The 25,845-nt window shown below is 41.1% G+C and overlaps 1 protein-coding gene across 1 annotated transcript; it reads left to right on the top strand.

Annotated features, from left to right (window-relative positions):
- Window positions 1–1,803: 1,803 nt before the first annotated feature.
- tinagl1 (tubulointerstitial nephritis antigen-like 1) lies at window positions 1,804–23,792 on the top strand. The gene is made up of 12 exons (XM_061059537.1): window positions 1,804–1,980; window positions 5,634–5,947; window positions 8,302–8,368; window positions 13,956–14,048; window positions 14,141–14,255; window positions 16,716–16,842; window positions 16,998–17,148; window positions 17,241–17,427; window positions 18,509–18,554; window positions 19,558–19,681; window positions 23,041–23,086; window positions 23,237–23,792. Exons 2-12 carry the CDS (start codon window positions 5,644–5,646, stop codon window positions 23,402–23,404), a joined length of 1,428 nt encoding a protein of 475 aa, XP_060915520.1. The 5' UTR covers window positions 1,804–1,980; window positions 5,634–5,643; the 3' UTR covers window positions 23,405–23,792.
- Window positions 23,793–25,845: the final 2,053 nt, after the last annotated feature.

Genomic DNA, 25,845 nt, shown 5'->3' on the forward strand with positions numbered 1-25,845 from the left:
ACTACATTGGCTGTCTGTACCTGAAGGATGTGGCCTTAAGCAGTTTATGTAGGTTTTTATATCCAATTCTCTTGTCTGTCAGTGTAAGTAAGTATAGTATACCAAGGTGCTGTATTTCAACAAATAGCAGCAGAAAGTGTCTCTCAGTGCATACTAAAAAACTGTCTTTTTTGTTAAATAAAATCCAAATTGACCTGATCAGCAATATTTCTGTTATTTGACCTTGATTTACAGGTGGTAATAAATACTTACATATGTGAATCAGGGTTTATTCAGGTGTTTTAGCATCTCGTCCATTATTGAAACAGAAGACTGCACATCATCCTCAACATCTTATTTACTTTCCTTATTAATTCAGAACATCTTTTTGGATATTTAAATTAGGTTATTAATTGGTCACGAGCCACGGCTGATGCGGATAGATGACCAGCGAGAGGACACTCTGCATTTTCATTTATGTGCTAATTCTACATGCTGGCATTATTTAGCTTTGTGTGGTCAATGCTATCCTTTGTTCTGAGATGAGATTTTTAGGAAGCCCTTTCCATACCTCCTACACTAATGTCACAGTAATTGATTCAGCCTGTGGTTTATTGATCTGCTCAGAGGGGGGTCTGTGGCACAGCTGTGTCTTGGTGGACCACCAAGTGCCTCCAACACTTTTTTAGCAATCTAAAAAACCCAAAACTAAACATACGCTTATGAAGAAAATGTAGTTGCAGATGTATGTCTTTAAAGCTCCAGTGAGGAGATTTGAGCTGTTTATGAATCAGACAGAAATTAACTGTGATGTCTCTATATTACCTAAAAATCAATGACCATCTGTAGATGATCTATTATTATGTGAGGTATAGGTACCAAACAAAACATTTCATGCACGCTGTAGAAAGTGAAATTTTATTTTATTTTATTTTACAGCAAATATTCCCAACTACAAAATAAAATAAGCCAAGAGGTAAGACGTCCACAGGGTGCACAAAAATCGTTCTTCACATGAGCTTTAATTTTGCATCAAAAAGTGAAAAAGGGTGGTTTAATCCAAAATACATGGATACAAAATCATACAAACAAATCTCTAATCGATTTAATCTCTCTTTCTGTTCAGGTTGTAAAGAGTGTGCTATTGCACAGAAGAAGAAAACAAAACAAACAGATTCAAGATGAGTAACACATTGAACATGTACAGAGATCACATCTGTGATATTTTGTTCATTCAGAGTATTTGTCCTGCCCAATAAGCCTTGTAAAAAATTAACCTCCAGAGGCTAGTTTGTATCCTTCTCGAAGCTGGGAGGCTTTCCATGGGCTATCCCACAATTCCTGGCTGCCTGAGGCGAAAGTATGCAGCCTTTGACCACTAGATGGAGGACAGGATGTCAGCAGCGCTTTCAACTGTATGCATCACAGAAGCAGAAGCAGATTTGACCTTGCAAAGGCACACAAACACAGATAGTGAAGGGGAAACTGCAGTCAGAGAAAGTAATAGGAAGGAAAAGGAGAAGAAGAAAAAGTATTGGGAGGGTGAACTCAGAAATGTCTGGTGCCAACTATTTCTCTTTCAGATTTGAGGCTTCAGTCAGATAAGGAGAGAGGAAAGAAGGCATGAAGAGATAGCATACCTGTAAGAGTATGTGTAAGTGTATTAGAGAGAGAGAGAGAGAGAGAGAGAGAGAGAGAGACAGAGAGAGAGAGAGAGAGCACACACAGGGCAGACTGGAGGGGGGGGGGGGGGGGGGGGGGGTGGGGTCGAGGGTGGGGGGGAGTGGCTTGCTCTTGCCGCCTGCCTGTATATAGAGAAGACAGATTGTGACAGAGCAGATCTTGTGAGTGAAAAAGAGAAAGCAGGAGAGGTGGGAACAGAGGGAAAGAGACTAACCTTTTACCGACACCTGTGAAGAACTTCCTGAGGGAGAAAAAAAAGTACTTTTTAAACTTTTTCTTTATCGGATTACAAAAGCAAGATTTCTCTGTCAACTCAAGGTAACAACATCTTTTATCTTTCTTAACTTACAGCAGCTTTCTGCTGCCAGGCAGGTGCAGCGCGGTTATACTGATCTCATGTAACATAGGCTATCTGTAATTTATATAAGATTTTAACTTTTCAAACATATTTTTGCTAATCTCTATTTCTTCTTTGAGTTGCTATTAATAACTTTGAGAGAATGAATGGAAGACCTTTTTATGATTTCACTGAGTGTGCGTCCTTTCCCCAATGACACTCATAATACACCCAAGACACGTTTTCCCATCATTCACCTGTTGTGCAGACACCTGTAAGATTTGATGAAGGTTATCCGCTTTACCCCGGGACCTTGTGTGTTTTTAAAATGACAGATAAAAGTCAAGGACTGAGTGGCAGAGGGGAGGGAAATGGAGCTGAAAGGGCTTTTGTATAGATACACGCTGAGCCAAGATGCCTGAGTTATCTGGTGGGTGGTGCACGGATATCTTGAGTTCAGCTGTGCAAGAAAGTTCCGGAAGGTAGTAGAGTCACAAGACATTTGACTGCATGGAATAATCACAGATTGGTTCATGTAAATTATAAAATATAAATATATATATATGTTTTATTTACCCCTTAATAGCCATTGAGATGTTTGTTAGGTCCAGGTTTTATATTTGTCCACAGCATTGTACATTTTCATTTGAAATCTCCAAGACTTTAAAAAAGTTAAGAGGTGTTCTTGACAAATGGAGCAAATGCCAAATAACTGTATCCCACTAAAGCTAAGGAAGACTCATTGGAAATCTGGTTGTCCTAACTATATATTCTATTTCTGATCAAATTAAAGTGTTGCTTAGAAATCAAGCAGGTTCAGGACACTGAGATGAAGGTACACTTAAGAGAGGATCCTCAGAAAATAAAATAAAATAATAATTACCTTGTAATGTGTGCATTGATGTATCTGAGTGTGAGATGTGTCTATGTGATTTCTTGTGCTAATGGTTTATCTCCAGTGTGGGGTCAGTAGCATTGCTGCAGCTGTCTGGAGCCTTGATGGGCCATATGGCAGCTTCTGTAACACTTTAAAACCCGGTTTCATTAAACAAAGAGGTTCTGAGACCTCGTTGTAATATGCATGAAAAGATTTATTAACTATTGATTAGCACTGTGTAGGCCTGCATGCCAGATTTACCTAATTTCGTAATTGTGATTGAATTAGTGCATTTTGCAGGAGAAATTAGAATATTGATTCTCCTGCAACAATGACCCAAATGGTCTTATTGAAGCCGCTGTAATTATTTTATTTTATTTATTTTTATTTAAAAGCTCCTGTGAGGAGTTCTTAACTGTTTACGAAACAGACTGAAAGTAAGACTGACATAAGTGATGAGATTTATTAATTCTACAGACTTCTTTTAAATGCTTTTAAAAGCGGCCAGGTGGTATCAGGTGAAAAAAATATGAATACACACTGCAAAAACAGGTTTTTAAAAAGTTTTACACTGCAAATATTCTCAATGTATATGATTAATTTCCCTGCTTAAAGAAGCCGGATTAGATTGTTTATTTTTTTTAATTAGCAAAGTGATAAGATGTACTTCTTTGTCCACTGGGTTCGGCAATATATATATATATATAAAAACGTATGTTCCTCACAGGAGCTTTACATTCTATACGTTACATAAATAGCTTCACATGGGAAGGTACTTATTAAGGCACAGTCAGCAGCCAGTGTGATCAACACTTGTGTTTTTTACACTCACAGTTTGACCTGCAGCTCGTTGAGCAGACTGGTGGGTGTTTTATTGCACTGCTGCTCAGAGTCTGCCACAACAAAACACTTGTGTGAAGGAGGAGACCTGCCCATCCCATGCTGCCATATGCTCCAGTGTGTGTGTGTGTGTGTGTGTGTGTGTGTGTCTGGGCGTGTGTGTGTGTGGTTGGTGTGTGTGTGTGGTGTGTGTGTGTGTGTTTGCATTTTCAACTAAAGGCACAGTCATGCAGAAAACAGCGCAGCAAAGATCATTTCCGGAGCCCCTGCTTTATGTGCAGTGTCCATTGTGCTCTGAAATCTGATTGGTTAATTAATTATCCTATTTATGTAAGCAGAGGGCTGACCCCCTCCAACTTTGTCCAGCTCACATAGACCCCTCCATCTGGTAGCCTGAGACCAACGCACACACACACACGCACGCACGCATGCACGCACACACACAAACACACATCTGCACAATCGACCACACATTTGAATTAGTGTTTGACCTTTGTTAAACCTACAAGCGAGAGTTAGACGCTCACTCCAGACTCACACGCACAAACCTGATCATTAAAGGTGTTATAAGAAGCATTTATGGATAAATGAGCAAATAAATATGGTCATAATTAAAATCAACGATATCATTTAGACTGCAGTTATGTTAAATTTGACCTCTTGTGTCAAAGTTACAAGCAAAAATGATTCAAAAGTATCACCGGATGCTGTATTAGGTGGCACAACTGGTGAAAGGTTAATGTAATATGAGTCTTTTAACCACTTGATGATTTTAGTAGGCTCCCTTTTTTTATTATCATTATTTTTATTTTTAAATAGGACCTTACTTTAGATAATCGTAAGGACTTTTTATTACCTTCTGTTGCCCACATAGCCTGCTTTGTTCAAAAATGTATGGTGTGTCTTTTTAGGATTTTTCTCAAGAGCATCACCACCAGCTGGAGCATGAGTGAGATCACACTAGCTCATGTGGCTGCAGAAGACATTTACTATATTTGTATGTTTCACTCTGCCTGTCACTCTGTTACTAAGCCCTTGTATGGCACTCAGATAAACGTCATTGTGTCAGAGGTCCACATTGATTCTGCATGTGTACTGTAACAGCTTTCCTCTCGTGGGACTGATTAGTTTTGACAGGAGGACATTACTTATTTCCTCTCCTGTGATAACATGCTAATCTTGGATAATAATGTCCCCTCCATCATACTGGGAACTGAACTGATGTGCCTCTGTAAATAAAATATTTAAATACAGTGTGATTCAAGTTCAGATGGGGTTATGTACAAATGCCTTGCAAACAGTAATGAATTATAAAAATCATAATAGTGCAGGATTTAACAAATACCAGCCCCTACTATATAAAGGATTAATATAATGATAAAAGGTAATCACATATGTATTAAGTCGAATCACATGAAGAGCTATATTATAGCTAAATAACCTTTCACCCTGAGACCTGAAGTGACCCAATCATACATCTTTCAACATATCTAAAGACCTCTGTTTCTTACATTATGTACTTGTTTTCCATCACTTTCTTGCTAAGCGTATTTTCATATCTAGCGGCTGTTTGTCTTGGCTGCTTGAAAGGAAAATTGGAAAAAATAAGCTGAAGATCTCCAAGTATCATGTGGGACCATTTGCTGAAGGCTCTATTTAAATGTGTCTTTCGAGTGTTACTGAGTGTTTATTGTTTGGTGTGTGTTTGAATTACACAGCAGGGGGAGGTTGGGAAGTTGCCGTAAGTCACAACTCGGTTATGCTCTGTTTAATTTCTTCACCTCTTAGTCTGTAAAGTGTGAAAAGGAGGTTAACTTTCACGAAAATATTTCAACTTTATAACAACGTTTGAATTCAAGACAGGCCTGTTTAATCAAGTATTACTTGTACCATAACATCTTTTTTTATCCTACACAGATTTGCCATCATGAAGCTTCTCCTGTTGTCGGTGGTGGTGTTGCTCCTGGTGGTGGAAGAGAGCACTGCAGACAGAATCATATCCAGAAGAACCAAAAGGGAGCTTGCGAGTCCTCTCCATGTTGGCGGCATCAGGGACCCGCTTGGCTCGTACTGCCAGAGGAGAGGTGGCTGCTGCCCTGGCAGAGATGACCTGTGCACTGTTCCCTATCTGGACACAATCTGCTACTGCGACCTGTTCTGCAACCGCACCGTGTCAGACTGTTGCCCTGACTTCTGGGGTCACTGTTTAGGTATAGAACCACCTTTTATTGGTAAGTGAAGAAAGGGCGCACAAGCTAACCTAAACATGTTTTTATGTGTGCATAAGTTGGTTTTGTTAGAGGGTGTGTGGGCCTGTCGTACTTAGCACAGACACCCCACTAAAAGACTTTGTGCAGGATCACAATCCAAGCTGCAGGACTCCAAAAAATGTATTGCAGTTTTTTTTTTTTTAACTGACAAGCGAGAAACATTCAAGGGATTGGGATAATTAGATTTGCAAGCTTATTACCCCTCAAAGTTCACTCAAGATCATATTTAACAATGTTTGTGTCTTGGCAGTAATATGTTAGACAACATAAGATGGGCAGGGCTTGCTACAAGGTTTAATCTGATGAGAATGAATGAAGTTCACTTGCACAGACAGTATTGTTTTTCTATTGTATGTGGCATAACAGGCCTTTATGACCAATGAGCCACACAGACTTCATCGTTTTTTTTAATGATTGTAAGAGCTCTCCTTTTTAAGAAGGAAGTATTAAAAATAAGTTGTAAGTACGGGGTAAAAAACTAAAGAAAAAGACCCTTACCTATTCTCCCAAAAAACATCTAAGGTCAACATCATACTACCAACATATGGACTCCCCACACAGTCCTAGAGCCAGTCAGTCTCTCAAAGCGGAGGTGTAAAATGTGCCAGCAACAGCAGAGACCTACCTGAGAACAGAGAGGGAACAGTAGGCTTCTTATAAAGCCAGACAGAGGGAGGGCGGAGAGGTGGATGGAGGGATGAATGGAGGTCAGGAGAAAGAATGTGGACTATGTGGAGGGAGGAGGAGGAGGAGGAGACACAGACAGTGGGTGCAGGATGGGAGGCTGCAGGTGCAGGTTCCCTGGATGACAAGGTTGGACACAAACACCATGCATGAATAAGAGCGTGCATTCAGATACATTAGACACGACATGAAATCACCTTTAGGTCAAAGAAATTCCTCCATATAAATACCTTCTCTGTAAATGTGTAACTTTTGCAGCTCTGCAGAGACTGAGTTGTGATGTGTGAGACAGCTGTGACAGAGGGGACGGATATCAGAGGGCCTCACTCATAAATCACACTTTCAGCTCTGGGCCTCGCACCAGAGAGATAGGAAACCTGCGCACACTGTAAATTCTCAGCCAGCTCATACCCTAAATTCCATATGTAATTCACACTGACAACACTTTTCACCGTAAATCAACAAGAAGATAGACCTCATCGTGAATCTTTCACCAAGGCAGTATAGTTTACACAATCATTATGAGAACGGTTTAAACTTTAACTGTAATGGCTCACATTTATGCAAAAAGTATGATCACTGCTCATCAGTTTTCATAGTTTGTGACTATGATAAGTGGACTTCATTGGCTTTTTTCCTTTGATATTTACCTTTGCGCTAATAAACAGGGTAGGAGGCTCATGCTGTTATAATGTCATACTACTGTGTTCCAAGTTGTATTATAATTTAGTGTTAATAAATAAAAAAAATCCAGGTTATGATTGACTCAATACTGAATAGACAATTAACAGAGGGTTATCTGAATATTTCAGGTCAAAACAACACATGTTGACCAATTAGCTATGGTCAAGCTAACGCTTTAGCCACTTAAATAGGCCTACACTGTTAGTTAGGAGGAACAGAACAATCACAATACTGTGATGTTACCTAAAAAAATCGAAAAGGCAACTCCTAAGGTAATGCTAACTTGCTAATGTTCTTTTAGCTAGGAGTTTCTTGGAATGCACATTACCCGTGTTGGTGGCTAATGTGTTATCGTGTTTTACTTTCGGATATGGCCAAATGTCACTCTGGACTCTTTCAAGTTTCTAATGAATAGGCAAGTTGTGAAATTATAATGATTAGAAATCCCCTACATTAATACAACTGGCATCCATCAACACAGCCTATTTTTGGAGCTTTGTTTGCAGGTATGAAGGAGCTTCTTCTGTAGCCCTCTTCTTCAGTCTCTCTAGAGGTGGTGAAGTGGAGCGTGAGCTGGTTAAAGCATGACGAGGGCCCAAGAAGCCTGGGAAGGCAGGAAAGAAGCGAACGCCACATTCCTACACTGGATTACTGGAGCTCAGAGCTCCTTAGACCTCACATTTTCTCTCTGCACACTCACAGACTATATGCACACACCCTCACACACACCAGGGGTTTACTGTTAACACTTTTGAACAGTAACAGTTTCTGTGCTACTGAAGACATTTTGCCACTGTGATTGTATGGTATTAAGTGTGAATGCTGTATTTGTAGGATCTTTGTATTTAGAGCATGGCTTTATTTTGGATTAGTGGAATGATCTTTTTTGTTCAGCCACTTTAAAAATCCATTTATATTAAGTTGTCCCTCTTTTTTTCTCCTCTCAGGCACCTGTGAAAGAAATGGAAACAAGTTCTTTACAGGGCAAACATACAAAGAGAACTGCAATTTGTGGTATGTAAACCCCTCTTTCTTCCCCTGTGTCTTTTTAACGCCCAAATCCTGGGCTTTCCTATAAATCTTCCCTTGAGTAGCTTACAGTTGAAATAACATTTCCCCCTCTCTTTGTGTATTCCCTCTGTATTTACGTTTTCTAACCTCTACATTAACCATTGCATGCTGATATTAAGTAAAACATAAGAGACCATGTTGTTAAGAATGAGGAATAACAACAAATGACAAATATCACATTTCTCTAAACTTACGCTGGCGTACAGTACCTAAGGGATCTGTGCAGGAATTTAAAATGAAGTTGTGTGGGTTTACGAAATACAGTAAGTGTGTGCACAGCATGTGTTTCTTATAATGAACCCACTGGTGGCTTTATGGAGCAACATTCATGATCCGAGTGGAAATCTTGCATTGATCCCATGATCATCATATATAGACTGACCCTGTCAACTTGAACTTACTTTACTTATACAACTGTATTCACGATTAACAACATCGTACAGGAAGAAAAGCACAGATGGTAATCGTAAATTAATGATTGCTGAATTCCATTTAAAGGTTAAGTTTCTGGGTGCTGTCATTTGTGACTTTTGTGTCAACAAAGCCATTGCTAACATAACTGGTAACACCTGTGTTTTTCTGTCTATAAGAAACTGCTGTGAAAAAGGCCTTTTGTTGATTACGAAATGATATAAAGCACATTTGAAGTTAATGAAACCAAAGCCTTCAGGCCTAAAACTTTTTGGATGGTAATGTCTGTCCCTGTCAGTATCCCTAATTTCATCACTTTGGTAGACTGGAACACCTGTTGATACTACTTTTAGATGACATTTGATGCTAACATCTGTGTCCTCTTCAGGTCAAAATGTGTCCAATAATCCATTTTACAACAAAAAAATCATCAGCAGAACTAAAGGTGTTCCCATCAGCCTTGGCTGTAATTTAAGTAAATGTTAGATAATGTTTCATGTTAGCGTTTCAATACACTAAAATGTGACGGTAAACATCGTGAATACGCATCCTGGCATTACTGTAGACTGTTTGTGTATTGAAAAAAAAAAAACAGTTCTTAAAAACTTGACAGTCTAAAAATTTGAACATTTTAGACTGTCATTGTCAAATTTCTTACATTGATTTAATTTGAAATGTTTTTTAATTGTGCTGAATGGATGGACTTTATAGTCCTTTACATTGAATGCAATATGGAGAAGGGAGGAGGGAATGAGTGTGCGATCTCAGACACAACACTTGACTATGTAGTATTCTATTTTCCATTTCAGGGCTACAGATAAACAGATTAACAAACAACTCTTGACTTCACGACCCTGACATGAAGTTAAGAGTTGCTAAAAACAGTATTTCAGATAAGCTCTCGGTAACAGTTAGGTGTTTTTTTTTTTTTTTTAATCTCTGTGGCCTTCTACACCCTGAGGCCAACAAAGTCAATATGGCTGTTGTCATTTTTGTTCATGATATCGACGCCAGTCAAGGAGAGAAGAGCATCTCTGAAGAGACTACAGGAAGGGGGTGGAGGTTAAGTGAGTGGAGAGAAAGTGAATTCCTCACCCGGGCTTCAGTGAGGTTTCACACACAGGTTTCTGTGTCTTTTGATGTTCCTAAAACTTTCTGTATGTGTACGTGTGAGTGTAAGAACACTTGGACACAAATGTTGATTCAACACCCATTATAGGGCATTTGTTATAAGTATATGCAACATGAGCAAACTCATGACATGCTAGCAAAAACGCCCTTGACCCCACTAATCTCCACATCCTATTCATTAAACCTGTAACTGTTAGACTCCAGTAGCTGAGCTTTGTCGAGCCTTGAAGTATGACTTTTATCAAGGCAGCTGAATTAGGTTTGACCTCAGTGATCTGAGTGAGGTGATAAATGGCGGAGCTGACGTTACTTCTCTCTGAAACTCCTGTGGAGCATTACCAAAAAACACGCTGCATGATAAAAATAGCCTCCAGTTTTCCAGGACAACAGCATGTCTGTGTTAACTCTCCCTTTGACCTCCAAACAAAAGAGTCTTACACACATACCCTCTCACACATGCTTGTTAAGGCAACACACACATGGTCTCTTGAAAACTTGCACCACCACTTTGGCACAATGGGACATGCACACTCCCATTTCCTACTCCCACATTCTCCACTTATTGATTTCCCAAATTTGCTTCCTTCCAACTCCTCTTCCTCTTTGTGAAGACATGCTGCTCTCCCTGTTTACCCTCCAATGTCTCTCATTAGCAGATGTCAAGCTCCAGCAGGCCCTTATCCAACCTCCTACAGGTCTTAACTATCCACTGATATGAGCAAATTTGGAAGCCTTGTCGAACAGCCAAATAGCACAGCTACAATCTGTCAAAACCTTTGACATCAGTATCCTAATTGGTTTAAACTTTGACTTTCCTAAAGTTAACCCCTGCAGATTTGTTAGCACTTGACAGCTTAGAAACGCTGCACAACCTGACTCTGCATGTGATATGAACACACCAGTGTTCTTGTTGTGTGTAAAGATGTAGCACGTTAATGAGATCACCAGCTGAGGCCTTTTCCTCCCCGAGCCATTCACTTCCTGACAAGTCTTTATCCACTCCAAATGGGCTGAAACATGGCCGCTCCTGCTCACACCAACAATCTCACACAGCCCAAAGGATAAACTATCTCTGCATGCGTCCACTTCAGATGGGACATCATCCAATATAAGCTTGGCTGTCTTCACTGTCGTATAGTTTCCAGGCTGATGTTGATATGTCGAACACTGGTTTTTGTAAATATTGATGTATCCTAAGCAGGAACTTGATCATGGTGACATTTAACAAATAAAAATATATTCAGGCAGTATAAAATACACAAGGTAGTCTGCTTGAGCTACATACATTTTGTGTATTTATTACTTGAAACATAGTTTATTACAAAGTTGCTTCATATAAATTACTACTACTAACAGATAACCTTACAAAGTATATTACAACAAGTAGATGTATAAATGTATATTTACACTTGTTACTTGATGTGGCTGCAAAGCTACAGGCTTTCTGTGACCAAGGAAAATAGTATGCATCTATTCAATACTCATCAGTGTAAAGTCTTAGGGGCCAAGAAATCAAGTGAAAAACGATGCAAGGTGTGCCAGTTTAGCTCAGTCGGCAGGGCAGATGGCCATTAGAGGCAGTAGTCCTCAATGCTTTGGCCCTGCGCTCTACTCCTGGCTACGACAATTTAATGGTTGGCTACCGCCTCTCTCCCTATACTTCCTCTCTCTCTTCTGCTTTCCTGTCTGATAAATGTACAAGCCGGAAAAATGCACCATGATGGTGGAAAAACACCACAGTCCGATGCCATGAAAGCGTTTTTTTTGCCTTTACATCAATGCTTTGTGTAACTGGACGTACTTACTGTAAAAATAAAGTAGAGGAAAAGGTCATACTGGCAAACTAAAAGCATAATGAAGCAGAGTCATTACGTGAGCCAAGATTCCACCGGCTGCATTGATCACAGGCTTTGAACCCCATCATCCTGTCTCACCTGTTTGTCTTCAGATACGGAGCTCCAGTTGGAATATTTTGGGGAAATTTTCAGGAGTTCTGTGCATGTGTGGAACAGGATTGCAGGCTACAGATTTAGACCGTAGATTTAACAGGCAATCAGTGTATTATTTTTTAATTTGTCACAATTGATCGGGTAGCATCAGTGGCAAGTTAGGGCCAGAAAAACCCTCATATCAGCCTTGTGTGTGTATTTGATTATATCTATGTGTGTGTGTGTGTGTGTGAATGTTTTAGGTCTCGGGGGTTAAAAGGGTGTCTTTAGGAGTGTGACCAAGAATGTGAAAAATGGCCTCCCACTGTCCCAACAGCCCTCATATTTCTTCCTCAGTGACACTCTGTATTCCCTTTCTCCATGAGTCTGTCACTACGCCTGTCATTATGTGTGCACATGTGTGTGTGTTTGTACTTTTGCTGCGTGAATTTATTGCTGTTTTTGACCCGCGGGCACTGAGCTGCATGTTCGTGTTTCTGCTGATGAGAGGGAGAGGTGAAAGGTTGTTGTCTCTCCAATGAAAAACATCAGTTCATACTCTACCGGTGTGTGTGGGTGTACAGTGTGTGAAGTATTATTTCTCAGGGAGGAGTGCAGTCTAAAGAGGTGATAAACAATTGGTAGGCTTCCGTCGGGACTAAGGGGATTTTGGCTTCTTCGTCATTTGCTGTTTGTGTTGAATGATTCTCTCGGGCAGGTTCTTTTATCTGTAAACATGATGGTGAATGTAAAGATGACTTTATGAATGGAGGTCTATGCACGTCTGTGGGAAACACCCCTTGTTGTTTCTCTCTTACAACACACTCATTTATTACGAAATAAAATTCCAAAAACCTCTGCTGACCATAGCACAGTAATTTATGGTGACTGAATGATAATCCCTTGAATCTTCTCTTCGTTGTGACAGACTATGTGGTATAGTCCGTCATTGTAGAAAATCAGTTAATTCAATGTTTTTGAAAGTTGAATTGTGATAAAACAATAACCATGTAGCTAAAGTCAGCAGTCGGGTAGTTTAGCTTAGCATAAAGCTTAATAAAATGTTTACTTTGGTTTTTCCTTGGATAATACAAAAAAAAGTATAATGTGTTGATTAGTGAGCCTTTGAGATGCTGTTAGGCAGAAATTTTGTTTGCTACCTTGAGATCGAGCCAGGGTAGCTAATTCCAGCAGGTTTTAATCATAATTCTAAACTAAGCTAACTCGCTGCACACCAACATTTTTATCACATTAACTTTCAAGTATTGCTTTAGGTAAACTGAAGGGGTGACGTACCTGTGAGTAGTCTGGAGTACATTTTACTTTGAGGTTGTATTTCAAGATCTGTTTCATAAATACTGTTGAAGCTTGGCATTTTAATGAACAAATACTTCAGCACAATTTGAGATTTTATACCAGTACACAATACTTTATTTAAAAGAAGGGGACATCTATTTCAAATGGGCTCTTTAAACTTAATGGTGCACTTACTATAAATAAATTATTAAAGTAAAGGGTCTTAATGCTGTTCTGACCACACTCTCTGTCTCTCTCTCACACACACACACACACACACACACACACACACACACACACACACACACACACACACACACACACACACACACATGCAATGAGTCATCAGAATGTACACAGTATAAGTTATTTTTAAGAATTCCTAAAGGAAACATTGTCATCATCAATTTCCTGTTTTCTTATCTTCTGTCATCTTCTCGACTTCTTCAGTCACTCTGCTTTCTTCTGGCTAAAAATGGATCTATGTTCTGCAGCCTTAAAAGGCTTAACATCTCTTTGACCTCTCCCTCAATTTCTCACCCCCGCATTTGTCCTTTTCCCAGTCTTTTTCAAGTTAAAGACGTTCCATTAGCAGTATTTCTTTCTTATTTGTGAATTCCAATGAGTCTTTGCATATTTGTTTGTATTTTTCTCTTTAATCTGTTGACCTAACTGACTTTGAGCCTGAATATGGGAATATTTTTATGTCAGATGCCTTTTAATGGTCTCATTTCTTTCCCCTACTTTTTGTCTGTCCTCTGCAGCACATGTGGGACCACAGGACGCTGGGAATGCGAGCAGAACGCCTGTCTGATGGAGCCTGAAATGATCCAAGCCGTCAACAGAGGAAACTATGGGTAAAATACAAACACAGAAACAAACACATACATGGTGGTATTTGAAGGTCTCCAGTATGACTTTTCTTACACACTTCCTCGTCTACTTTCAGGTGGAAGGCAGAAAACTACAGCCAGCTCCACGGGATGACTCTTGATGAGGGCATCAGGTACCGCCTGGGCACCCAGAGACCCTCCAGGACTATAATGAACATGAATGAGATGCAGGTACAGGACTGTCTCCATCCTCAAACAGGGTTTTTGGTTATAATAGAATGCAAACAGCAACATTTTTCACTTGAATTAGGAAATATTCAGAAAAAAGATTCACTGCTAGTGAGTGAGAGGGTGTGTTTATTTTGTTTATAACCTGCGACTGGTGCACAATAGATACCATCTTGGTGCCTGTTGAGAAACTTATCATTATGTTTTCCGCTTGCACGTTTTCTTCCCCTCGCTTTCATTTTCACTGTGCTAGGAATACATTCATTTAGCAGTAATATAAATGCAAAAACAGTCATCATGGCTTAAGATTCTGATGGTCGTCTGCCATCTTGGCCTGTCCTTTTTAAGTCACGACTGCCACCCGACCCAGGACTTCACTCTGTGAGGGACATGGGTGAAAAAAGCTGCAGGGTAGAAATCCTGCCAAAGTGCTCTCAAGCAAGTCATGAAAATGTATCTCTTCTCATTTTGGAACTAACCTTTGACCTCTGACCTTACTTTTAAAAAGATGTCGAGAGAGAACATGCTTCAATACGGTGATTAAAGGTATATCATGTGACTTGTTACTAGTGGGTGTGACCTCGTCGCCCCAGGTTTCTCCTTAACATTCCACTTCAGTAAGAATGTACAAAGGACAAACTTAGTTTCACATTCAACAAATATTTTTTATATCTTATATTTTTTTTCAGTTTGTAGTCATTTTTTTAATGCTGTTTCATAAGAAATGGTATTGCAAATACAAACTCCACTGCTTCTCATCATTACATTTTATATGCTTTCCATAATCTAAGGCTGACATTTTTGGTGTCATTAGAAACTTGGCGCCTTTTTCACTCGAATGTGTTTCTTCAAACACATTCCTGGAAAATGCTTTCACGGCAAAGTTTTATTTTCTACATAATTTGCCAAACAGCAAATAACATTTTATATCAATTATACTTTTTGGCTTTAAATTTAAACATGTGTTTGTGATATGAAACTTGTGTGTACTACTGTGTGTGTGTGTGTGTGTGTGAGACACATGTAGGTCATAGATGTGTGTGTGGAGAACTGGCAGAGAGGGTTCAATGTATTTCTGCAGTTGTGTTGTGACGTTGCCCTTCTTCAAAACCCACTGCATGCTACCTTTAAACATGCGGTTTGCAATATGCAGGCTGAAAACACAATACAACAAGGGAGCGCTGATCAAAATGTTTCCTCTTAATTATGGTGGCTTGTCGTTTCTGTGTGATGCCATCTCTGTCTCAGTCTGAACCTCGTCCTCCTCTGATGCGCTCAGTCTTTGTTTACATTCGACCCAGACAGATTACCTAAGACAGAACAAAACATCACACACGCAGAGAGATGGAGGACGGTGGCTGCCTGTAGAACAAATGGAGTAGTCTCTCCAGTCTGCAACTCCACCTCCTCCATCTGTCCATCCCGTTATCCATCCATCCTCACTCCCCCATGCTTGCATTCCACAACTAAAATACTGAACAACTCCTCCCCCTCCTCTTTCTTCCGCTGTCCACGTGTCCCTACCTGTGCCAGGATCCGGAGCAAAGCCTCACAGTCCATTCATAAATCTCTCTCCCCTCTCTTCTTCTCTTTCTATCACCTGACTCATACATAAGGGATGGGATGTTATGAATTCATCTATGCATTCATTACATAACACATCATCCCTGCACTCTTTTATCATTTCTTGGGGTCAGGTGTGTGTGCTTCTGGACTTTGACCTTCCACACATACAACCGTCTGACCAGCAGCACATTCCTAAGTTATGCATCAGGTGTCCTTTTAAACTCTGCATACCTCACTATTAAACAGAGGAATACAACAAGGGGATAGGCAAGCGATAACACATTACTTCAGAGCATCCAACCTGAAGCTAGGACTGATGGAGAAGGTTTGTTTGGCATCTAAGCACTACTGAAAATCTCAGGACAAACTGCCTCTGAAATCGTCCTGAGTTTCATATTTACACGTCCCTCACAGTGTAAAGTTTTCCTTATCGGACAGAGGCGAGGGGGGTGCCTGGAGGCAAGCCATGATGTAAAATAGGAGCCCCCAAATTGGTGAGGAATAAAATCTGATGCCAGGATGTTCTACAGTGCTCCGGACTGACACAGGGTTGAATGGTCCTAATCTTTTATGAAAAAGAACAACCATTAGAGGGTGCATCAGTAGACTTATGTGATCTAAACTTTTCAAACAAAGGAGTTTAACTTAAGGACAAAGTTTGTATTCTGTTGTGTTCAAATAATAACGTTCTACTCCCCCACACCACAGTTTTGCAGGTTATTTTAGCACGTTTAACTATATTTCCATTTTAATCATTATTCAAGCTTTCTTCTGTCACATCTCAACATTGGTTTCTCAGAGTGCATTAGCAAAAGTGCTCTCATGACTTGATTGTTCTGGGCTAGTAATAACCGCCTCTCTCTCTCTCTCTTTTCAAACTTTGTCTCTCTCTGTCAGATGAACATGGATCCTCAGAACGACCCTCTGCCGCTTTATTTCAACTCAGCAGAGAAATGGCCGGGAAAGATTCACGAACCACTGGACCAGGGGAACTGTGCCGCCTCCTGGGCTTTCTCAACTGCAGGTAGAGCAGGAAAAATCATTGAAAAATCAAGAAATTAAGAAATACAGTGTATTTTACATTTATTTTGAAATATCCTTAACAATTATGAATATCTCTAACCTCTTTTTAAAAAGGTTTTGCAATGAAATATTGAATGGTGTGCATCTTTTCCACAGCTGTGGCTTCAGACAGAATATCCATCCAGTCAATGGGTCACATGACTCCCCGGCTGTCGCCCCAAAATCTTATTTCCTGTGACACCCGTAACCAGGGGGGCTGTGCAGGGGGCCGCATAGATGGTGCCTGGTGGTACCTCCGGCGTAGAGGGTAGAGACTTCTTCTGCAATATACAATAAGTCTCAGTGATTGCTTTACTTTCAGTTTGACTCATATTTTCAAATCGTCCTCTCGTCTCACAGAGTGGTGACCGAGGACTGTTATCCGTACCGGCCCCCGCAACAGACGCCAGCAGAGGTTGGACGCTGCATGATGCAAAGTCGCTCCATTGGCCGGGGGAAAAGGCAGGCCACGCAGCGCTGCCCCAACACGCACATCTACCAAAACGACATCTACCAGTCCACACCGCCCTACAGGCTCTCATCCAATGTGAGCAACACTAAACTACACACACACACACAGATACACAAACACCCCTTCCCCAAGGTATTCTTTCAGACACTCATTCACAGCTGTCCATCATCAGTACAACACCCTTCGCAGCACAACATGTTCCTGAATCTCCAGCCGCTTTCATGCAATCTCTGTACATTTTGAGGGATTTCCTCGTGCTACAGTAGACTGTAATCTCTTTCACGTGCTTTTTACAGTAGGTGTTTTTGCATGCTTTCCTCATGCGTACTTGACTGGGCTGTGAGTGAACTTGGGAATGTCGAACTTAATGCTCAGCAGCACTCCTCACTGAATCAATAGAGGGCAAGAAGGTGCGTTTATCAGGTCCAGGCAGGTGGATTCAGGACGGGGGAAGGTAGATTGAAACATTATATAGAATAAGAACGTAATGTGTTTTGTTTGTACTTTGTAAGTTTTTAAGAATCAAAATGAATCAGACTTTGATTTCTGTGTTTGCTGCCAGTATCCAGTGTCTTCATCTAATCAACTTCAGCCAAAAATTAGTTGTATTATGATGTAAGATTATAAATTGACTGTGTGTTTCTGAGTAACATCAAAGAAAATAATCAGACAATGAACTCTACTGTACTTAAAATGATGTAAAAAGGCAACATGAGAAACTTGTTTAAAAGCTAGAAGTATTAATGTAATACTTATTTTAGTCCGCTGCAAGCAGAGAATCCCTCTTCCCATCCTTATTAGAACGGAGTATCATGTGTCAGTAGTCGATCTGTTTCCAGAAACAGTCTCCGCATGAAGCTTTAACCACTGAGCTGCAGCCAACATGTGGTTTTATCAGCCAACATCCGTCAGAGCTTAACAACAGCTAATGCTTCTCGAAATCATTACAGCCTGTTGTTTCTGTCTGCTGATGGCCTGTGAAGTCAATAATCCAGGCATTAAAGCCAGAGGGCCCTCCTGGACTCAATCCTGTTAACCGACTTTTAACATCCAGGGGGGTTTGTTTTTAGCTTCTCCATTTCACCGACATGTAATGATCCTTCTGTCTGTCTCTCTCTTATCTTATCTCTCTTCCTGATTCTATCATCTTTCTCAGGAAAAGGAGATTATGAAGGAAATTATGGATAACGGCCCTGTGCAAGGTAAGCCAACATATTCATATTGACGCAACACATTTTCTCTTTAAAAATAAATGAAAACAACACTACACCCTCAGGGGGAACAAAAACATGCACCTCTAAGGCTTGTGTTGGGTGTCTGACCTCGGATGATATCATGTTTGACCTTGTCATCCTGATGGTTCTTGCCCTCGTTTTCAACTGTGACCCCGGTCACCTGGTCAGAAATGATGGGCCTTCATGTCAGTGTGTTTGAACTGACCTTCCTTTACTAGCCTGCCTTGCTGTCTGGAGCCCATCTGGACCATTGTCAAGTACACTTACATAGAAGAGTCACGTGTAGGTGTGTGTGTGTATGTATGTGTGTGTGTGTGTGTGTGTGATTCTCTATGAGCCTGTGCCAGCCTTGTTATATTGTTTAGCAGTCCAGGAGAATGTGTTGGCTTCATGTTGAGTTTCCTTTTTGGCTTTCAGTTTCTCTCTGACACAAAGGCATAGAGGTACATGTCTGTGTACTCAAGAATGGTGTGTTAGTATGAATGGATGATAAATAGAGATTGTCCAAACTCTCTTTCAAGATGGAAAACTCTGCGTGTGCATGTGTGTGTGTTTGGGGGGTTTTGCAGGTATACATCTCCAAAAGAGAGGGACTTTCTCCAAAGTACATCCGGAGAGTTATTCTCATTGAGCTGGAATAGGAAAGTCACAAGGAGTTCACGCCTGAAATCACATCGGCACACACATAAACACACACGCATGCACAGTGTCGGATGTCTGGGTATGTGACTCAGGGGGGAATTTGAAATTGTTTGATGAAATTAGGTAATAACTTTCAGATCAATGCTTGTTTTAATAAGATTCGTATCTCTCCCTGTATGATTAATTCGGCAGCCTCAATAAAGATACTCATTGTGTGTGTGTGTGTGTGTGTGTGTGTGTGTGTGTGTGTGTGTGTGTGTGTGTGTGTGTGTGTGGGTTATGTTGTTATATTCCTCAACTAATTCTCCCTGCTTGTTTTATCTTGCAGCAATTATGGAGGTCCACGAGGATTTCTTTGTCTACAAGAGTGGGATCTACAAACACACTGACGTCAGTCTCACCAAACCGCCACAGTACCGTAACCATGGAACACACTCAATCAGAATCATCGGGTAAGTTGTTGGTATTACAATCCAACAGTACAAAACATGTATTACTGACACTCCTCCCTGAATCAACAGCCTATTAGTCAGCTACCATATATCCATTCAAATGGCTGTCTGTGAGCGGCAAAAGTGAAACAGCAAAGTTGAGAAACCACTAAATAGGCTACTAACAGCTATCCGTATCAGCTGCTAATGTGAGCATTCAACCAATTCCAAAACAGCATTACCACATGGGGCCAGCATTTATATCAGCTGACAGTCATTTACATATGCTAATAATTAAGTTAACTAACATCACCTCTGATTTTCTGCCACCTTAATGTGTCACACTATCAAACACTTTAGTTAGCTAGGAAGTGGTTGAATGCTAATGTTAGCTGTTGTGTAATTTTAGCTAAGGGTTTATCATATTCCCCCCTCTAGATTTAATAGATATGTCATATGTTTTCTTGTAAATTGCTGATCAACGGGGACATATTTAATCTGATAACAACATGTCACGTTCCCTTTGCATATAGAACACAGCAGAACTACTTAAAACTGGAAGTTGAGCTTTCCACCTTGCGTTTGATATCGGAGGAAAATGAGCGCCATGTCAATACAATGACCCTAAGCAGGATATTTTGCTTCTTGCAGAAAAATGTATTTTTGGAACTTGCCAAGACTCTAGACCTTCTGATGATGATGGTTTTGTTAAGTGAGAGTTGTCGACATCTGTTTAACAAATTTAACATCTTGTTGAATGTGGATAAAAAGCCCTTGTCTACTGTGTTTCAAGTCCTCAGGTGTCTGCTTTCACTGTTGCAACATGTTTAACAGAAGCCACTTCAACATGACAAAGTGTTTATTTAGGATGAATCAGGTTTTTAATTCAGTAGCTGCTTGATTCAAAGCTTCACCTGCATGTGTGTTAGCATTAAGCTGAGTGTGTACGTGTGAACAAACATCCCTCCCTGTCTGTTACCCTCGGAGACACACCTTGGCTCCACTCCTCTGTCTGCCCCAGACGATCCCCCCATCCCCCCCTTCCTACTCTATCTATAACTGTGGCGACCTCAAATATGCAGGCGGGTAGACAGCCGACACACCTGCATCACCTGCCCCCACCCCAGCTGTCTGTCTTTACTCCCCTTCCTCCTTTCTTTCCTGCCTGAACGTTTCTATCACCACTCCTCAGTCCCTGCCCGTCTGACTCACTGACCATCCCCTTTTTTCTCCCGATCGTCGAAGCCACATTGTTGTCAAGACCCTCCACAGATGGACAGGTTGCTATTTTGCTGCTGTTCACTTAAGTGATGGGCCAGGAGGGGTCTTGACCTGTAAAACAACCTGAAACATGTTTTTCATGGAGTTTCTCTTAGTCAAAACAGCTGGTTTTTAAAAAATGTGTCTGCCATGAAAATTATACATTCCTGTTCACCTAACTATCACCTACCTCGTAATGGGTCTAATGGGGGCTACGGAATGTTTGCTTGACTGGATATACACGCAGGCATCAGAGCTTGTCCTTGATTTCTAAAGAAAACTCCAGACCGAGGATCTCTGTTCGAAGATAAAAGCAGTCTTTCTCTTTTATCTGATTGGCTTTTGAAGTAGACTAAACATTTAAGAGCCGCTTTTATGTCCCCTTTTGAGCTTGTGTCTTCCATGTATGTTTCATGAAATTCCATTTTATGTCATCAGATAGCATGTCTAGGCATGGGTACAATAAACACATCAGTCCTTACCCTAAAACCTGTACTTACAAACTTGAGTCACAAACATCTAAAGACATACATCGCATAGGGACGCGATGTTCTGATATTTCTAAATGAACTGTAATAAAATCTCTACAGCCTAACTTTGTAAACATTGGAAGTATGCAGGTTGAAATGACTCAGAGGAAGGTATAAATGACAATCCCTGAAGGCTTCCTGCTGTTTGGCTCCTTCCACTGATGCTGTGGCTCTCAGGACAGGTGGATGTGGCAGTGACAGGGGGTTTGGGGGCGGATGGAGCGAAAGTAAAGGAGGTGGTGTGTGTGTTTAGTTTTTTGAGCTCCAACCTGCCAGCCACAGGCATCAGTTTGTTTACACAGGCCAAATCCCACAGCGATGCGTTCCTTTAAGCCCAGCGCCTGGGAAAGTTTGTGGAGAGAGCATTGAGGTCCACTGTGGTGGAAAGGGCATTGTCTGGGCTGCTGATCCCGACCGCACCGGACAGAGAGACGGGGATCAAACTTCGGAGAGAGAAGGTCAGGGGCGTATGGGAAGGGCGGGGCACGTGGGCATAGCGGTATGCCCATCATTGTCTCCGAGTGAGCCAGTGAGCTGATCGGAGTCAGATAAGAGATCAGCAGTGGTACGATTCTGTCTGGATCCGTCCATTCTGATACAAGCGCAGAGAGCCATCCATGCCTATGGGATCACACACAATTATGCAGGTGTGTGTGTGTACTCACAAACTCAAATCCCATCTTCTCTCAAGTTACCAGTTTTCAATAGTTTACACAGCTGATAATAATGAATCTGCTGCTGCTCTATATGACGTTTGACCACAGTTTAGGAAACGCTGAGCTAATGAAGTCACTCGCTAGGTGGCTGGCACTATCTTCTGTCGTGGTGGCAGGTTACCCAGTTGGCAGAGTCCTACTCCAGCCACTCTATTTCCCAGCATTCCTATCCCCTTTAAAAAGATAACAAGCGATTCGGCACCGGGAGTCTCTTGGGAAATGAATGGCTCGGAGTGCAAAAACAGGATGGGAATTGGCCTGGGGAAAATGTTCCGATCATGACGAGCAGAAACGCTGGGTGTCTAAAAGTTGGCATTGGCTCAGCTAACCCCAAAGTGCAAAGCATGATGGAAATGTATGGGCTCTTGCCAAGGTTTCCTGAGAACATAGTTGGAAGGTAAAGATAGGCCTCTGAGGTCGACCATATATTTTTGTTTGTGTATTGATGGGACTAAGAAAACGTTCACTTCTTGAAACCTTCCCTCCACTTATTGTTTTATGTCCGAGGTAGGAAATGGCATAGGAAAAGGAGGAACTTCATGTTCTTTGGATTGGAATGATGTAGGAGTAGAACAAGGCGGTGTCCAGCCATAAATACTCTGTTTTCAGGATGTTGTTATCAAGATGAAAGGTTTTGCTTCCTCTACTTGAACATATATAGACCCTACCTCGTTTTCTACATTTGAGATGCCAAATGTGTCCGAGGTTGGATACATTCCTGAGAAGTGTTTACATCAGACATGTTTGTTGGAAAGTGTCCAAGTTTTAATAATAGTCGTGCATCTCTCGCACAGCTGATATTTGAGGATATCTTGTTCTCCAATGCTATTCACTTGAATGCTTATCGAGTAATCATCTCTGCTTTGTTGACCAGGTGGGGAGAGGAGAGGAAATTTGATGGGACATTGAAAAAATATTGGGTAAGTGTGAAACCAAAAGTGTTTCTTGTCCAGCTTTTTTGTTTGTCCAAATATGGACATTTTTAAAGTGGTGAATGAACAGGAAGTGATGCATTATGAAATTAAATTGTGTCTTCTCATTCTAAGTAGGATTGTGCATTACTTTTTCAGATTGCTGCCAACTCCTGGGGAAAGAACTGGGGCGAGAATGGCTACTTCCGCATCGCTCGTGGGGACAACGAGTGTGAGATTGAAACCTTTGTGATCGGCGTGTGGGGGAGGATCACCATGGAGGACATGCACAACCATCACCACCACCATCGTCGCCGACACATTTAGAGACACCGCAGATGTAAGCAAATAAAATAAGACCTTTGTTTTTAACCCAGAGGACTCCACGGACTTCAGCACATTCGTACCCATAAAGCTGGCTGGGATAACCACAGGTCCCTGAACCCCCTTTTTTATCTTACTTCTCTCTAAATCCTTTTAGTCCTCCATCTTGACTCCTTTAAGGACAATCCGCACCACTCTAAGCTTAATCTCATCTGCTCTGCCTTGCAATCAGGCACCTCAGGTACCTACTGAATCCAAAGACAAGACATCCAAGAATCCTCAGCCTTATTCTAGAGTTGGGTCAAAACAGAAGCAGAAGCTCAAACTGATCTTTTCATTCCTTTATATTCTTCTCTGTCAACCTGAACCTTCAGTCTTTCCTTGCTCTAAATCTATAATCTACCCAGACCTGATTTCAGAGGGAGCGCTTGCAAAAGGGGAAATTGGAGTACCAGATTATTAGACATCAGACCTTTTCGAGAGAGAGACACGCCCAGCCAAAGTGTGTAACATGAGAATATATCATAGATGACCTTACTGACATTTACCTGTCAGCCATGCTGAAGCACAGAGACCCGGTGGGGCTCATTCCCTCGGTTTTAAAGAGGACTCTTGTGTAGAGTTAGGAGGTAGAGTTTCTCACACAGTCTAGTAAAAACACAGAATCCGACACTGGAAACAGTAGGAGGTTTGACGTGGAGTATAAGATTACAAAACTTGGGATATCAGGAGGATTTATGGTGCCACCTACCATGGCCAGCAAACAAAGAAGTTTGAAAAAACTGAATAACGAAAGGCCAAATCTTTACCTTTTTTAAAGACGGTCAGCGATAGGATTTAACCTTTTCATTTAGACATGGCTGCAGGAGATGTGAATAATTCAAGTCATGCTGAATTCATAACATCACAAAGATAAATGAACGAGTGAAAGCCACGCTGTCAATGTTAACCTCACAATACAAGAAAAACTCAATACTGATGCAACAATTGGTTAAAAAGACTGTAAAGCCTTTAAGGACCAAGCTGTGTTGACCACTGCAGAAACGATGTAGTCTTAATATGCTCTGTTACAGTTTGAGCTGAAGATGTTGTTTTATAATGCGACATGTTCTGAGGCATATTGTATGTAGTAACTCTTGACACACTTATCACTCAGCTGCTTTCCTGTTTGTGTTTCCTTTAGCTTGTAATTCTGCGATCACAATGCGGAGGATGGAGGGAAGGGTGAATGGGCTTGGAAGGGGTTGGGGGTAAGGGGGTGGGTGGGGGGGGGGATGCATGCTGCTTCTGTCTGTGCTACAGTATTTGACTTCAGAGTCTTTAGGTGTAAAGTCACGTATATCTCAAGCCGTTTTCACATATGCACTCCGGATAATATCTAGATATTTACAGGAGGACTTCTCCAGAGATTCTCCTGAACTAGCCGTTCACAGCGGGGGACTTTCCCTGTCAGACAGGAGGGGGCCGGGGGATTTCCCGACGTATGACGTGACGGAAATAAACAACATAGAAGTAGCGGCCGAAGCAACAGAGTCCGCTACACGACGTTATAATGAGAATATTTGCCTTTATATCAATGCTATGTGTAGTCCAATGGAATGACAACATCCACAAAAGAGAGGAGAACAACATAGTGACGAACAGAAAACATAACGCAGACGTTTAATTACATGCACGGAGATCGTGGTGGTCGTGTGCAGACACTTTAGACAGTCACTGTATATAAACGTCATTCTCTTCCCATTGGCTCGAATTGAAAATCTCCGGAGTATATTCGGCCGCGTTCAGACATCAGCTCACTCGGATATTCTGCAGATAAAATACTAGGGGTCTGGCCGGAGAAAATCCGGGTAAAGTCTGCGCGAAAAATACGGCTGTTTACGTTCACACATAGCCTAAAGAACCTCCGGGTAGCCAAATCTCCGGAGTTTTTCAGGAGATTCCGTATGTGTGAAAAGGGTTTAACACTTTAACACCAGTTCAAGTAACACAGATCACAGGATTGTTCTGTTTTCTTTTGTTCTCATATTTTACACATCATCTTTATTGTCCTGCTTAAACACTCAAACCATCAATGTTCTTCCTGAGGCCTTGAATTCAACAGTTTTCAGGCTGTTTGAGGGATTTTGTAGTCGATACTTTAAAATGCAGCCTCCATTGACAAGGACAACATGGTGCATTTTTACCACTTGCCTCGAGTGACATCCTGCTGGGCTTCAGCAGTAACTTCAAAAGGGTTTTTCCTTTCCAATATGATCACGCCTTGTGATCTCTAATGCTGATGTAGATTAAAGCTATGGGAAATGTCCGGATTGACAGGAAAATGTCCAATTTGCGGAGCAATTATTGCATATTTCTCATGAAGTGAACTGTATCTTTGCTTCAACTCTGACGTGAACAATTAAGAGGAACCCATCAATGTGAGATTCACATTAGTTTACAAT

The sequence above is a fragment of the Labrus mixtus genome, chromosome 16 (assembly GCF_963584025.1).
Source record: "Labrus mixtus chromosome 16, fLabMix1.1, whole genome shotgun sequence".
NCBI lineage: Eukaryota > Metazoa > Chordata > Actinopteri > Labriformes > Labridae > Labrus > Labrus mixtus.

Bases quoted from the DNA above. Each gene is read 5' to 3' on its own strand.
- tinagl1 (XM_061059537.1), top strand. From the start codon at position 5,644: ATGAAGCTTCTCCTGTTGTCGGTGGTGGTGTTGCTCCTGGTGGTGGAA. The intron at 8,369-13,955 runs GTATGTAAACCC...TGTCCTCTGCAG, and splicing joins AAAGAGAACTGCAATTTGTG to CACATGTGGGACCACAGGAC. The intron at 14,049-14,140 runs GTAAAATACAAA...GTCTACTTTCAG, and splicing joins GTCAACAGAGGAAACTATGG to GTGGAAGGCAGAAAACTACA.